At 51.2% G+C, this 16,943-nt stretch overlaps 1 protein-coding gene across 1 annotated transcript in view; it reads left to right on the plus strand.

Moving 5' to 3' along the window:
* The window catches only part of NOS1 (nitric oxide synthase 1 (neuronal)), a 78,307-nt gene that overhangs the window by 9,361 nt on the left and 52,003 nt on the right, over nucleotides 1–16,943 (plus strand). The window contains exons 2-3 of the mRNA XM_012662895.1: nucleotides 3,302–3,428; nucleotides 16,308–16,436. Of these exons, the coding sequence (XP_012518349.1) occupies nucleotides 3,302–3,428; nucleotides 16,308–16,436 (256 nt within the window). The remainder of the gene's footprint in view (nucleotides 1–3,301; nucleotides 3,429–16,307; nucleotides 16,437–16,943) is intronic.

The following is a 16,943-nucleotide window of genomic DNA, read 5'->3' on the forward strand; positions in this document are numbered from 1 at the left end:
GCGCAGGTGGAGGCAGAAACCCAAGTCTGCCGGCGTGCGCTAGGGCGAGGAGAGGCGGCAGTCGCGCAGAGCAAGCGTGGTGTCTGCTGAAAAATGCAGGCGGGGCCTCCCGCCAGGGCCAGCTGCTCCTCGGTGCCCTCCTTGCCTGGTTGAGCCAGAGCAGGCGGCAGCCCTGCCTCCCCCGGCCCAGCACACAGGCCTGGCCCACCTGCTCCCCTCCAGGGTCCCCGGGGTCCACGGTCCCTCGGCGACCAGCACTGGCCCAACCCACCCCCATGCGAGCTTCCTGTGGGGTCCCCCCTACCCCATCCCTCCTGTGCTAGAGGTCGGGGGGCCCAGCTTTCAGGAAGCCTCTGCTGGAAGGAACTGGCAAAGCTCTGCAGAAGGTTTAGAGATGCAAGACCGACTCTTGGCTTGGATGTGATCATCTAGCTAGCGAAGTGGAAGAAAAAGGATTTCGTTCAGTTCTTGCCAGAAAGCAGAGAAAACGCTTGCGAGGAGGGAGGCGGAGCCCCACACCTGGCCTTACTGGCGATGGGGTGGAAGAAGGAAAGAGAGTGGGAGGTGACATTTCTGACCCAGAAGGACGCGTGCTGCCTGCCGCTGGAGTCCGGGCCGGAGAGCTCCCGGGGACTGGGTCTCCCCGTGGGCCTGCGGGCCACCCGGGGTGCTGCTCCCACCAGTGCAGATTCCAAGGCGCCCACCTAGACCCGCTCCTCAGACTCTCCCGGGCATGGGTTCAGGAATCTGAATTCTAACAAGCCCTGCGGTTAATTTGGATACTCCCTGAAGTTTGAGAGCCACCAAATGTGACCACGTGACAGTTCTGGGGACACGGGTCCACCAGAACGCTGAGGGTGCTGGGGGGTGGCTTTTCCAGAGGGGTGAGGACACCCAAGAGGGAGCGGGTGAGAGCGAGTTCCTTGATCCCATCTGGGAACAAGGGACAACACGTAGTTGAATCCTCGCAGAGACCCTTGGGCGGGCCTGGAGCAGGGAGGGGGAGGAACTGGAACGGGACATTAGAATGCTCCGCCGCACCTAAACCAGAGCATCTCAGTGCGGGGGAGTGTCATTTTGCTTCCCAGGGGACATTTCACAATGTCTGGAGGCATTTTTGGTCGGCCTCATTCAGCAAGAGATGTTGGGTCACTTGCTGTGTGGCCTCTAGAAGAGCATCCTGACCAGTCTTACCTACCTCTGTTTTAAAAAAGGAAGGATCTGGGCAGATTGTGCATCAGACCTAGTTTCAAACCCCAGCTCTGCTGTGTGCTTACTGTGGGAGCTCGGGAAACTTACACAACCTCTCTGGGTTCGGTGTTTTCAGCTGTGAAATAGAGCTTTTAGCGTCCGTTGAAATTAAATGAAATGCCTTCGGTGCAAGTACCTGGTATGTTACAAAGGCTCAGAATACATTTTTTGAGATCCCCATGTATGGTCATGTGATATCACAGGATCAGGAGTTTGGGGGCTGAACGGGAGGCGAGTGACATTTAGAGCAGCCCTCTCCACGACAATTCCTCTGTTTATCACCACGTAGGTGAGCCATTGGCTTGGGAAATGTCTGTAATCGAGAACCACTCTGGGGATGTTTTGGTGACATTTTAGAGAGGGCAAAACAGAATGTTCCTTCTGACAAATGCAAACCTCTCCACGCAGAAGAGCAGAAGCGGCTGTGGCGTGGGCCGCAGGGACGTGTGGAACACAGCAAGGCGGGATCCGACTGGCCCAAGCGGACCACTGGAGGGTCATGCCCCCGGAGCTGGGGGCCTGGCTTCTGGTTCGGCCCAAATGACTGTCAGTGCGCCAGACGCGGGGATGGAGAAGTCCCCAGAGCTGGGGACATAGAACAGAGGGCCAGACGAGGGCCAGGCTTAATGCCTGGGACCACAACCGGGATAAGCCACAGAGCAAGCTGCATGCACACACTGGGGAAGACACAGACGCCGTAGCCAGAGCAAAACCAGGTGGGAGGGCCAAAGAGAGACAGGCTGGCGGGAAACAGGTGGGCCGCACCCAGAGGGTGGGAGGACAGGGTGAGGCAGGGCGGTCGGGGCCATCTGGATTTTGGTCCCTGAGCCTGTGGAACCTGGCTGAGAGAGGCTCAGCCTGAGCCTGCTGGAATTCAAGAGCAGGAAGCCAGGAAAGCTTGGTGGTGCCAAGTCAGGCTGTGGCGTCAGGAACAAGCCTGGGTTTGAATCCACTGTCACCAGCTGTGTGACTTAGGCTAGTGACTTAACCACTCTGAGCCGTAGTTTCCTCCCAGGGTGATGATTGTGAGGATGGTGATGGTGGCAGTGAAGATGCTGAGGATGGTTATGATGAAGAGGAGGAGGAAGATGATGATGATGGTGGTGATGCTGCTAACGGTGGTGATGATCATGAAGATGACAATATGATAAAGTTGATGATAATGATGAGGGTGATGATGGTGGTGATGATGATGGTTATGGTGATGACAAAAATGATGATGATGATGGTGGTGGTGATGACAACAACGACGATGATGATGATGATGATGGGGAGAGCCTCTACTTCAGAATGGACGTGGACAGTGGGTTGGAATATTGGTCTTGGCCACTGACTAACTATGCGACCTTGAGCACTTTAGCTTCTCCCTGCCTCCCTTACCCCACCCATAAAATGGTGATTAACAATCACTGCAAGGATTCAATGGATTAAAACATACATAAAGTGTTGGGCACATAGTAAGTGCTTAATAAACACTAGCTATCATCATCAATAGTATTATTATTATTGTTGCTATGTTGCCTTTATTTGCAGAATCATTTCGTGTGTCCTGGGCTGGTATTGCTCAAAGCCCAAAGCCTTAGTCAGGGCCGAGATGATGACTTGTCACTGCGGCCACAGGACTTCTCTATCCTTCCCACCTCCTCCTTTTTCCAGCATAAGCGTCACGGGCATGACGTTGCTCAGGGGCTCACGGTATGTGGAGTTCTACTAGGAGATGGGCCTCCTGTGTTCTCAGATCCACAGAATGGGGAAGGGGGAGGGATGAGAAAAATCCGTGTCAGGGCCATCCTGAAACGGTGTCCACAAAGATGGGGATGTGCCAGCCTTCGAGGTCTGCTCGGGTGAGCTCACCTTCGTGCTTCACGCCTGGGGCTGCCTTCCCAGTGTCACTGGCGGTCCTCAGGCCGCAGCAGCCAGGTTCCCAAAGCTGACGGCTCTACACAGAGTCGCGTGAGTGGGCCTCCGGGTTCTCAGCACTTCCAGATCAGAACAACCAGCGGTCACCCCTGAAGGCGCCCGTTCCTCACTTGCCCCCTTTGTCTTGCAGAGATTTGGACGGCAAGTCACACAAACCTCTGCCCCTGGGCGTGGAGAACGACCGCGTCTTCAATGACCTGTGGGGGAAGGGCAACGTGCCTGTCGTCCTCAACAACCCATATTCAGAGAAAGAGCAGGTAAGTGTGGGTGCCCGGGGTGGAGGGACTGGCAGCCATGCTCCCACGCCTCCCGAACCCTCCAGGTGGGCAGCTATGGGGAGGGAAGCCCAATTGCAAGTTATGTTGGGACAGAAACCAGCCACCATGGCTGGGGAGCTTGGGAGGCTGAGGCTAGGAGCGCTTATCGCAGGATATGGATCTTGGCTTTGTTTTGTTTTATTCTGTTTTGTTTTGTTTGTGAGCTTGCCGCTCTTCAAATGTTAGTTCTGTTTCTACCCAAAAAGGCATTCACACAGTTCCAACACATGTAACCTAAAAATCTGTACCCCATAATATGCGGAAATAAAAAAAAAAACAAAAAACACAGTTCCAAATTCAAAAGACATAAAAGATTTAAAAGATACATGGTGAAAAGATTTTCTCCCTCCCCTAATCCCAGCCACATGGTTTGCTTCCGCAGAGCTGAGCAGTATTGATGGGTTTTGTGTGTTCTTTTAGCCATATATGCCTAGACAGACAAATATACACACACGTTTTGTTTTTCACGTATTTTTACACAAATGAGAGCACATGACACACACCATTTTGCAACTTGCTTTTTCACGTACCAACATAGCTTAGAGATTATTCCAATCAGTGGGTAGAGAGGGTTTTGGTTCTTTTTCACAGCTGTGTAATATTCCGTCGTGTGGCTATACTGTACTTCACTGAGTCAGTCTTTCGTAATGGACGTTTGGGCCATTGCTAATATTTTTCCACGACAGTGCCATATGAGTGGCATTGTGCAGATACCTCAGTTGGCACCTGGGCACGTGTGTTCATAGAATAAATTCCTAGAAGTGGAATTTTGGGGTCAAAGATCATATGCATTTGCGATTTGGGTGGAAATTGCCAAATGGCTCACCTTGGGAGTTGGTTCAATCTTACCAGCTGAGTAAGAGAGTGACTGTTTCCTAACAACCTCGCCAACTCTTTCTGTTATCCAACTTTTTAGTCTTTGCCAATCTGTTCAGATGTGTTTTGACAGCTGAGTCTGTGTCATTTTCCAAGAGTGGCTCGATTTGGCTGGAGATCAGTGGTGCCTTTTTCTCACCTGCCTGGGTGGCTGGCAGACCAGGCCAGAGCAACACTGGGGAAGCACGTGGGTTTCCCACCCATGCTCTACCTTGCCGTGAAGTCTGGGCGGGATGACGAGTGGGAGGTCAGAACAGGGGGGTGGCCCACGTCACTCATCAGGTGACCACCTGCCTCCTTTTCCCTGTGTTTGATCTATGGATAGTACCTTTCACTACCAGCTCATCTAGACAAAGACTCAAGGCCTCTCTGCATAGCTTCAGAGGGGAGGATGGAACACTCTAGAGCCTTGGTGGAAACTGCTTTCCGTAGCTGCTGACAGCTGACCAGGAAGATAAGGACATCCGGGACTCCACAGTAGGTCAGACCCATGGTCACGCCAGCTGACTCTCTGTCCAGCCTGGCAGTGATACCTGGAATGCTTGGTGGAAGAGCACAACGGTAGACTTATTCTGCTGTCCCCAAAAACCAAGGCCACATTGTGAGCATGAGGGAATGACCATCTATTGATAATTAAATGAACAAGTATAGTTTAAAAATCTTTTATATTTATTTTATTAATTGGAAATAAAGGGGTCCTGCCATACCATGAGCTCTCCCAAGACAAAGGACAGAAAGAAGCAGCCTCAGGCCAGATCCACGCTGTAGACTTGAGTCATTAGGTCTACGCTGTATTGTCCTAAGAAATAATTTATAGTTATATTTTAAATTTATTACCAATGTTACAAATTTTTACATAAATATATCTACAGCTTCTCTTAAAAATGTACACAATCTGACCACATTGAGGCTGTTTTCTTATGGGACAATGATCTGTATAGGCTGAATAGCAGCTGCCTCCTGTAGACAGGGTGTGACTCTCCAGTTTGCCACAATCCCCACCACTCCCAATTGTCTCCCTCTCATGAAGACCAAGTATCCATTGTCATGTATAATAGCATTAGTACCGTTGATTTTTTTATAACCGTTAGGATGAAAGTTAAATCTTTTTTGTCTACCTTTTTATTATAAGCGACAGGTAAAGATAGACCAAAAAGTTCGCATGTTTCAGGAAAGATTTTTGTGAAAATGAAAATATTTTTATGCGTGTAATATGCCACCAAGTGTCAGGTTTTGAAATTACCCAGCCTGCTCTACGGATTTACCTTACCTATCTGCCACCTATAGGCATCAGTTTGTAATTCCCGGTCTGTAGTAACTGTTGAGATCTGGGTTAAAGGGAAGAAGCAGAGGGGGCCTTGACCCCAGGAGAAAGACACCGGAAGTCTGCAGAACTGCATGGCATTCCTGCCACTGCAGAAATCTGAGCAATGGCAGAACTCTGGCCATTCCCTTTCCTGCCGTCCGCCTCAGTTAGACAATGGTGACTTGCAAAACTTAACCTTGAACTTCAAGCCTGAGCAGGGGGGTTGAATATCGAGAACAGGGCAGGATCGATAGATGATCCCTGGCCTTCTTTGCAGGGCATCGTGACAGAAGGACAGGGAGAGGTACTGAGAACCTGTCTTAGGGCCTCTGCTAAAATGGAAATTCCATTTTCTTGGAGAAGGAGAAAAGGACCTTAAGGAGACCAGAGAAAGGGGAAAGACTGAGTCTCGCAAGGCCGAGTGAGTCTGCCAAGGTGTTTTAGCCTCGAGAGCTCCTGGGAGCACGACAGACAGACCAGCAGGGCTTGGGATTTGTGTTCACCTTTGCTCAATGTAGGATTTGACCCAAAAAATTTCAGAACCACGGGCTTGCAAAATCATCCTGGCTCTGTTGTCTGAGATTCAGTTTTCCAGATGCCTCTCAGAAATAGAGCTGTCAGGAGGCAGGAACCCAACGCTCAGTTATATTTGAGCCCCGGCTCCAGAGCTAGGGAAACTGCCCTGTGACCGCCTGCTAGGCGTCTCCATGGGCGCAGGCTTCAGAAATGTTTCCTGGGCTGAGCAAATTAATAGAAAACACAGTGTTCTTCTTTCCACCCTGAAAGACCGGCTCCTATATTTAGCCTCGCCTCTACCTGCTCAAAGCCGCTTTACCTGGCGCTCCTGAAATCAGCTTCCACCCTCGCAGTTGTAACCCACTTCTACTGCTCGTTTAAACATCAGCGAGGGGCTGAGCATTGTTAATGGCACAAAGAGGGACTCCCGCCACTACCTGCTCTCCGGAGTCTGGAAGAGACAGCTGGGTGAGGCAACAGGCAACTGCAAGGACTGGGCGAAAGGCAACAGAGCACAAGTGAAGCAGGGTAGGTGCAAGTTAGACATGAGAAGGAACTTCCTGACTCAGAAGACTATTCGCTCCCAGAGGGAATAGTGAGGTGTGTCCCTTTGGGAACCTCAGAAGGGATTCCCACCTTCTTCAATGCTCTCATTTCTCTAAATTTAAAGAAAATCAACCATAGAGGCAGCTTCTTTTAAATCAGGCTCAGACGGCTCAGACGTTAATCTTTATCTGGTTGTCATTTCTCTTGCCAACAGCCTGGGTCATCTGTGGCTGGGGCCAGGGAGAATTGAATCCCTAGTCATAGAACACAGTGCGTGGATAACTTCGTGACTCTCACCTTTAACACTCCCTCGCAAATTGCCTCTGGCCTGGGGTAGTAGATAGAATGAATCAGGTCACCCACCACCAGTCATTCATCCAACATCTGCCACGAGCATAGCTCTGGGGTGGAAGAAAGGGTGAACAAACATCTCCTCCGTGTCCTTGAGACCCTCATGGATATGTGTGGGGAGAGACTCATACAAGGTGCAATTAATGTCAAAACAGAGAAGGACACGAAATGCTGTGGGAGCATAATTACCTCAGCAGGTCAGTACCAGGAAACGTTTACCCCAAGAAGGGACATATGCCCTGGGTTTTGAAGATCAAGTAGGAGTTTTCCTAGAAGAAAGTGGAGAAAGGCGTTGTAGTAAAAGTGATGGTTATAGCTGATACATTGCATCTTTTTTTCTTGCTGAGGATCATGATTAGTCAGTCCTCTGAAGTTGTCTTTGGTGCTAATACTGCCTGAGACACATGGAGTTTTGATACCATGCAAATATTTGACACCTTATCGTAATAGTCATCTGAAGTAAAATGCTACCTTAGATAAATAACATGAGAAACTGCTGTTTGTCCATTCTCCCTGCAAAACCCTGGGGTTTGGATCAAGCCCTTCTCAGCATCTGTTTCCCTCGTCTGCCTAGTTTTCTTTCCTAAGGGAGAAGGGGCAGAACCCTGCCCTGCCTGGGGACAGAACATCTATTTTTCAGGTGCTAATTAAGCATCAACCAAACCTTTAGTGGGTACAGGAGGAGATGGGTCCAGGCCCCAGGAAGTGGCATTTCCACGTGGGTTTTTCCTTTCTTATCCGGCCTTCCCGCTGCCTTTGCCCCTCTCCCCAGCCCCTGGCCGATAAAGGCGATCAGATAGTCAGATAGATGACCAGGACATGGAAATCCCCTCCCCCATTGTTGTCCCTGTCACTCAGTCAATGCAATGCAATGGGTATGATTTGTGCCTCCTGGGGCCGGGCTGTAGGAACACACGCAGGGAGGAACAGGATGACCTCGAGTGGACAGGGAGGACCTTTGAGGACCCGCATTCTGAGCCCAGCTCTGCTGCTTGTTGCTTGTTCATTTGGGGAGAGCCACGTCACCTCTCAGAGCCTTGGTCTTCTCATCTGAAAAATGGGCTGCCAGCTCAGGTACCAAATGGGCATTTACTAAATGTTACCCAAAATGAAATGAAGTTGGAGGTGATCACTGCCCTGGAGGAGTTCATGACCGGGCCACCCCCTCTTTTTATTAAATATTTGCCTCAGCTTCCGGAAACTTCTGGAAACCTCCACTCCCAAGTCAAGCTACAGACAGGGACGCACACAGCAATCATCATACTGTGATATTTTGGATTTCGGAGACTCTTGCACAGACGTCACCCGCAGAGCCCACGTGGCTGGCGTTAGCAGCTTCCCTCGGCTCCGTTCAGGCGACATCTCAGGGTGCCTGTGGGTTACTCCCGTCTCTAAGTCTCTCTCTGAGCATTTGAGAAATTTCCTGTGTTTTGAGATTAATTTCTCTCTGTAGGAGGGTGCCCTGCATGCCCAGTTCTAAGCCGCTCTTAAATTCGTTTTTGCTCTTGCCGTGGGCAGCTCACGACCGGAGTTAGGTACCACCCAGGGTGGGTTTCCCCAAAAGCGTTTCCAGCGCCCACCTTTCTCTGGTCACCAATGTCCCCAGGTGCCCTCAAGCAGCAGACTCCGCTGCAAAGATGCTTCCCAGGAATTTATACTGAGCAGGGTCTCCCTCTGTCCCCGAGGGCGTCTCCCTTCCTCGCACTTGAGCCGCCAGCTGCTCAGGGACTCCCAGGTCTTTAGGGGTCACTGAGCAGAGAGACCAGCACCCAAGTGCTGCCACCCTAGGTGGCCGGAGCCAGGGTGGAGCCAGGAAGTGGGGCCCGAATTGTTGAGTGTTGGGTTCAGCCCTGCTGGCATTTCCACATATTTTGCTAGCTGTTTGTTTTAATAGTGAGTATTTTCTTTCCTGCTTTTTCTAGAGGAAAAGCGAAAAACAAAACAGCAGTGAGTATATTCAACGCAGGCCGTCCCGGCTGTTGTCCGAGTGGGATAATGACGTTCTGGTGCGAGAACCAGCAATACCGCCCTGCGTGTTCATTCGCTGCACACGCCGGATTCGAACTCTTTTCCCATAAAGGCCGAGTTGGGTCAACGTCATCTTTCTTCCTCTCTTTGCAAATCAAAATCATTTGCCAAAACCCCCTCCAAATAGAGGCTCTCGCAGAGGTTAAGAGACCTAGCCCACCTCCGCTTTTCTGAGGGTCCCAGGATATTTTAAAAGGTAAAAGGGCCAGCACATAAACACAAAACTTGTGCATTTTCATAATTTACATTTAGCAAGTTAATGCTTTCAACAAACACGCACAGTACAAGGCGATATCATGGCGGGGGCAGGCCACGAGACAATGACAGGATTCATCTTCAGATTAATTCCTAGCGCACATATACATTCTGGTCTGATAATGGGACCAAGTGTAAGGCTGTGTGGTAGCATCTGGCTGTCCCCCCATCGCTGTGATTTGGAGAAAGCATGAATGATCTAGCTTAAAGACCCCTTTATCCGCCAGACATCCTCAGCACACCCCCAATCCCAAAGAGTAAGGGGTCTGATTCCCAAGCACCCCCTTCCCTAATTGTCCTCCACAGACTGTTGAATGGTGGGGGGAGGGAGACGGGGGGGACAGAATAAGCCATGTCAAGCTACTGCGGAGTTATTATAGAGAACAAATCACTTTAGACATAATGCTTTCAATACAGCACAAGGTGCTAAACACAGTTGGTTAAGTTCTGTAAGTGGCGATTTTTTAATTGCATGGATGGGTGGGTACCTGCTGGTTTGCAGGTCTACGGGCCTGGACCCTGAGCTGCCCCAGCTCATAACCGGGTTACGCTTGCTGCCTGGGAGAGGCGGTGCCCACAGGTGGGTGCGGCGCTGCCCGGGGCTGCAGCAAAGGGCACAGTGTGTGGCGTCTGGCCCCTGGTGTGCGTGGCCCTCGGCCCAGCTTAGTCCCAGCATGCTGCCCTGGTTTCGGGACAAGCCGAGCGGGGCAGGTTGCTGCAGGCCCGTAGCAGAGGAGCTGTCGCCGGTGCCAGCAGGACAAGGATAAGAAGCAACTCGCTTTGTGCAAGTTTGGGCCTTAGCTCCTAGATCGGTTTGCTGTTGTAACAAAGCACCGCCAACTGGAGGGCTTAGACAGCAGAAATGATTGTCTCCCAGTTCCGGAAGCTAGAATTCCAAAGGCAAGGTGTTGGCAGAGCTGGTTTCTTCCGAGGACTGGGGAACGAGACCCCAATTCAGGGCTCTCTCTGGGCTTGGAGGTGACCGTCTCCGTGTTTACATGGTGTTCTCCCCTGTGTGCGTGTCTGTCTCCAAATTTCCCTTTGTTATAAGGACATCGGTCATATTGAATAAGGACCCACCCTAATGGCCTCATTTTTAACTTGATTACCTCTGTAAAGATCCTATCCTCAAAGATCACATTCGGAGGCGGTGGGGTTGAGGACATCAGCATACGAATTTGGCGGGGGACACAGTTCAGTCCATCATAGCTGCTAAGATTTTCTAGGTCTCACAGGTGTGTCCCTGCCTTGCCGTAGCTCTCAGTCCTGGTTTCACCATGAGACTCGTGACGGTGACAGCCCCCTACTGGGGAGGGGCAGCCAGCTATTGGCCTCTGTTTCTCAGACTCCCTGATTCCGGTGCTGGGTTTCTGTCTTCCTGCCTAAAACACCTCCCTCCATCCACCTCCCAGTCCTCCTGCTCCTGACTCCCTAGCGTCTGCTAGAAGGCTCCCCATCCTCCACGCACACGGACCGGAAGCCCCCAAGTCCTCATTTACTCCATCCTTTTCCCTCCCATCCTCTCGCGCCCCAAGGCTCTGAGTGTTCCAATCCCGGCACCTCCAGCCTCCACCTCTTCCCTTTCTGTCCAGCTGCCGCTGCAGCTGCATTTCCCAGCTCGGTGGCTTCTCACCTGCGTCGTTGCAACAGCCTCCTCACGGGTCTCTCCGCCTTCGCCCTCTCCCCCCTGCAATCCTGCAGTCAGATATTTCTCCAAACTCAGCTCAGGTAGGGTCACCGGCTCAGTCTGGCCGCTTCGGGGGCCCTTCCTTCTCTACTAAATCAAGGCCAAAGTCCTTGGCTTAGCATTTAAGAGACTCCACAATGTTGAAATTCTTTTAGACCTTGTATTCGTCTGCTCAGGATGCAATCACAAAGGACAGTAGACTGGGCAGCTTAAACAACAGAAATTTATTTCTCTTAGCTCTGGAGGCTGGAAGTCGAGAACAGGGCGCCAGCATGATCGGGTTCTGGCGAGGGCTCTCTTGATGGCTTACAGACGGCCGCCTTCTTGCTGCTTCCTCACATGTTGTAGAGAGAGAAAGAGAGAGAGCTTTCCCTTTCTTATAAGGCCACCAATCCTATCAGATCAGGGCCCCACCCATATGACCTCATTTCACCCTAATTACCTCCTAAAAGTCCTGTCTCCCAGCACAATCACATTGAAGGTTAAGAGCTTCGACATATGAATTTAGAGGAGGGACAACATTTAGGCTAACACAGACCTCAAATGTTTATTGAGCAAGTAGTGTGTGCTGGGCACAGTTCTAGGGGCTGGGGATAGAGCAAATTAAACAGTGAGTAGGCAGAAAACAAATACTGTCTAAAAACCTATTTAGATCTATATAAATCAATATAAGATATAGAGATACGGGTATGTACATACGTGTGCGTATACACATCCGATCACAATGATCGCAGGCAGTGATAAGTACTAGGAGGAAAAACAAAGGTGATGGTGTTTAGGGAACAGAGAATACCAGGGAGGTGACACTGTTTTAAAGAACGGTCAGGAAATATCTCTAACACCGCGACATTTCAGCACTCAGTGGTCAGCCCCTGGAATTCAATCCTTTAGACCGAGAGTCTGCAAACTTTTTCTGTAAAAGGCAAGATAAACATTTTCAGCCTGGGGGGCCACAGTCTCGGACTCCATGACATGAATTAGTAGCCAGCTCTGCCTTTTCATGCAAGAGCAGCCACAGACAATGCAGAAACGAGTGAGCATGGCTGCATCCCAGGAAAACTGTATTTATGGACACTGAATCTTGAACTTCCTATAACTTTCACGTGTCACAAAATATTCTTCTTCTTTTGATTTTTATATTCAATAATCCAAAAAATGGAAAACTCCTCCCTAGCTCATGGGCTGTACGAACACAGGCACAGTTTGCAGGTTCTCAGTTTGCATTTGTTGAAGGAGAGAAAGGAGGGAGGAGAAAGGAAATCAGAGCTTCAGGGTCCTGCAAAGCAAAGTTCTGGGGGCCCAGGCTCACATGCCCTCCCCCACCGTGTACTTGAGTGCCTACTGTGTGCCAGGGACGAGTACTCCAGGCCTCAGCCGTGGAGTGACTCTCATCCCACAACCGAGAAAAGCGTCGTACAGCTGCCTTCTCTAAAGCAGCCGTCTACACGCTGTGGCCGCTGCCTGTTTTCTTGCAGCCCATGAGCTAAGAAGGATTTTTCCAATTTGGGATCATTGAATACGAAAGTCAAAAGCGGAAGATGATTTTGTGCCACAGGGAAGTTATATGAAGTTCAGATTTCACCTCCCTGTTTCCCTCTGGGCCTGGGCTGCAAGACCAGCCCTCGCATTTCCCCGAGGCCTCTGCGGGCTCCCTAGGCAAGGAGGTGCCCACAAAGCCTCTGAAAGGCCCACAGGCTCGCGCTTCCTTTGCAAATTGGGAGCAGGCTTCCCAGGGACCCACCGAGAGCAAGCCGGTGTCTCCCACCATCCGAAAGCTTCCGTTGTCCCACTGCAGACAGGAAACCAGAAAAGGACACGTGTAGACACAGCCCAAAGCCCGTGTGTGCCCTGTGGCCAGCGGAATGCCTCCCGAGTGTTGCTAATGTGCGTTCTGAGCAGAGAACTTCAGCCCCGCTCAGAAAAGTCATGTGCATCCTGCACGCAGCGCCCCTGACTGCTGTATTAATCTCCCCCGTTCGTCCCCTCCTGAGTCATCTAATATTACCGCTGGCTAATTAAAACATCAAAGCCCCAAGTACAACAGCCCTGCCAGAAGCCTCCTAATGCCTGGTTTCATGGGTGCAATGCAGTGAAACCCAGGGCGGAAGGTGGCAGGGCTGGCGCTCGGGCGGCCAATTACCGGGCTCTTAAGGACCACCCCGCGCACATCTGGAACCTCAACAGATGGCTGCTTTTATTAGGGCCTGTTTTCTCTCTCCTGCCGCTCCCCGGCGATGAAGGCTGTCGCCTGCCGCCCACCGGCCACACCCCACACCTCCTCCTCACGCCTGGCCCCCCTGCCCACCCTCTGGGTCCTGGGCCCTAGCCCAGCGCCAGCACCTCATCTGTCGCCCCCCTCCCGGGATTCCGGCTGCTCCGCAGCCTGCAGGGCGCAAGTGTGGGTGGACAAGAGCGTTTCTAAACTGGCGAAGTGAAACCCGGTATTTAGGGAGAAGGGCTGAGCCGCCTTCCCCACGGGCAAGGTAGGATTGTTTCTTCTCAAGCACACGGGTTGTGGGCACGATCAGAGGAATATGTCACTACAAAGCCCTGCCCACGTGGGACTTCTGTCAACTGTAAGTGTCCTGGAAGAGACAGAGGCGGAGGCAGAGTCGTAAAGAAGCGTTCGGGGCACCGGGCCAGGGCTTCCGAGGAAGCGGGGTTGTTAGTATGTGGCTTCCTGCAGAGACGTAAGCGAAGGAGCTTGGAGTCCAGCGGGATGGAGAGCGTAAACGCGGGACGAGGGGAAGGACCCATCCCACGCGCTTTCACGCCGCCCAGTGTGGGAGTAGCACAGGGATGACACTTGCAGCAGTAGCAGGAATAGTAGTACGAATGCTAGAAGTTGGGCTAGGAGTAGCACAGTAATAATACTCCGAGTAATAAATCATGGCTGACGTCTAGGAGGTGACTGCAGTCATCCAAGTGAGAGGTGACGGTGCCTTGGCCCGGGTGCTGGCTGGCAGGGGAGAGGAGTGGGTGGGTTCCAGAGCTAGTTAGGAATGCAGATGTGAGTCAGGGATGGCTGGACGTGGGAGATAAAGACGAGGCTGTGTTAGGGCAGCTCCCACCCGCGGCTTGTCCAGCACAGATGGACGGTGCCCCCAGAGTGGGAACCACCAGGGAGGACCAGATCTGGCCAGGACGGGGTGACGTGGAAGATCATGAGTCCTGGTGCCTTCCGTCTGTTCCCTGCCGTCACTCCCTGCACTCTTCCAGAACTGTCTCCAGTGGTAGCGTGCTGTTCATCTGCCTCCCATTCCCCAGGCTGCAACGTGGCAGCACGAACGCTTTAACACAGAGCTCCTGTTCCACTGGCCAGTAAGGTGGCCGTGATGGGTCTCTCACCTCAGGACCTTTGCACCAGCTGTTCTCACCACCTGCAAGATCCCGCTTCCCCTTCTTGGCCTGAACAGCACCAACTCATCCTTCCGGTCTTGACTTGGAAATCAGACACTGTGGCTAGCCGTGTCTTCTGTGTGCACCCAACACGCTGCCAGTGTCCCCTGCTATGGCATCTATTGCACTCGATGGCGATGGCTCATTCAGTTGTCAACACCCCCCACTGGACTGTGACTACTCCCTGGGGGCACCGTAGCCCTGGTACTTGCTGCCTTGCCTGGCACATAGATACTCAATGAACATGTGTTGAATTAATGAAGGATTCATCATGCCCAGGAGACAGGGTAGTCGAGCAGTTATTGGTGTGGTTTGGGAGCCACGCTGCCTGGATTTGACCCCTGTATCCAGCTTACTGGCTCTGGCCAACTTAGTTAACCTCTCTGTGCCTCAGTTTTCTAATCTGTAAAATGGGAATAATAAGATTGTTGTGCGGCACCTAATAAGAGCTCATTTAATGTTTGTTTTCAGTATTAGTCCTTCAGAGTTCTCTGTGACTGCTGTCGTGGACTTAGCCAATTTCATCGTAATTCACAGCTGTCCTCGCCAGCCTGGGTCCCTCCAAGCCAGTGAGATATGGGCCCGGCCTCCTTGTTGATTTCATCTCCTTACATCCACTCTCACCCACACGCTCCAGCCACACCGGCCTCCTTGCTGGTCCTTTGAACTTAACAAGCTCATCCCCACCTCAGGGCCTTTGCACTTGCCTTTCTCCCCCCCACCATCACCTCCACCTGTTTTCTATTCTTGTCACCACCTGAAATTATATTGTTCCTATATCAGTCTACTTATTTTTTATCTGCACTTCTCCCACAATAACATTCCAGAAGGGCAGTGACCCTGTCTGTGTCGTTCACTGCTGTATTCCCAGTGCGTGTTTGTTGAGCACATAGTAGGTGCTCAATGAATACCAGCTGAATGTGCAAATGCCCTGCGTCAAGGTCACTGCCCGATGATCTACTCTCTGCATGAGCATCACTCCACATTAGCTCATCTCCTCCCCGCCCTTGCTTGGCTTTCACAGCAGGGCGTGCCTGCTGCGTCTCCCTTGAGTTGCTAAGTGACAATTGCCTGACGCATGCGCACACCTCTGCCCAAGCAAGTAGACAACAGCCCACCAACATCCAAGACAGATATGATCCTCATCCATGAGATCTAAAATGGATGGGTTAACATTGCTCAGCCTGGGACTCATCCCCCCCTCACCTACTGCTGGTCAACTTGTTTACAGAGGTGAAGACATATGAGGGGCAGAAGGTGTTCAAGACAGAGGGAACAGTAGGTGCAAAGGCACTGAGGCAGGAAAAAGCTTGGCATTTTTGAGAGGCAGACACCTGAAATTTGGGGGCAATATTGGGTGCTTCAAAACTTTTCAGTTTAAACCTTTCTGTTTTCCAACTACTTAACATAAATGATAAGTTTGGGCTATAGCAGAAAGGCCCAGAAATCCAGGCAAATTGACCCAGCTTCAGATTGATTCCTCAGTACTGAGGGCTGTTACCATTCAGAGAGGCTGATGGTGCCCTTTCAGTCATTTATTCACTCAACAAATATTCATTGAGTCCCTACTCGATGTACCAGATATCAAAGAGACCACGTTTGAGTTCCTGACCTCTCTTTCTAGAACAGAACCCAAAAGGCTCTCCCATGGTGCTTCTTCCTGCACAGGTAGAGGAACCAGGTTCCCAGGAACCTTGTACATGTCAGCCAGGGAGGGCTGGATCCTTCTCTCAGTGCAGACAGGTGACTCAAGGCACATCCCGGGAAGCCCGGTGCCTCTCCCAGTCCCAGTGCAGACAACTTTACGGTGCACTCAAGACTCTGCCTAATGTTCCACCTTTATTCCCTCCTGCAGCCCCCCGCCTCGGGAAAACAGTCCCCCACCAAGAATGGCAGCCCCTCCAAGTGTCCTCGCTTCCTCAAGGTCAAGAACTGGGAGACTGATGTGGTTCTCACTGACACCCTCCACCTTAAGAGCACATTGGTGAGTACGCCAGCAGGGTGTAGACCAGGGTGTTGCAACCTCGGCACTATCTGCATTTGGAGCCAGATGAGTCTTTGCTGTCGGGGACTGTCCTGTGCATTGCAGAATGTTGAGCCCACCACCAGACTGTACCCATAGATGTCAGAACTCCCCCCCAAATTGTGACCATCAAAAACATCTCTAAGACATTGCCTAACATCCCCTGGCCAGGAAATTCACCAGTGTTTGATAACCACGGATAGATACTCACTCACTTATATGAATACATTTTATTTGTGTGCCTAGTACACAAAAGAACCTAAGGGAAGTTGCCAGCTCCAAACACATTCTCTTTATCTCTTATACTCTGACCACTGATGCAGTATCGAACAAAGCTTCCTCGATTTCACAGTGTGTTCTTGAAAAGTTTATTTCATATTTTTAACAGTCAACGAACCAACATCTTGCTTTCCATTTTTGTTGAAAATGGGCCTCTTGGAGGAATGTTGTCTCTGTAAGCTATTACTG

The sequence above is a fragment of the Propithecus coquereli genome, unplaced genomic scaffold (assembly GCF_000956105.1).
Source record: "Propithecus coquereli isolate 6110/MARCELLA unplaced genomic scaffold, Pcoq_1.0 Scaffold789, whole genome shotgun sequence".
NCBI classification, from domain to species: domain Eukaryota; kingdom Metazoa; phylum Chordata; class Mammalia; order Primates; family Indriidae; genus Propithecus; species Propithecus coquereli.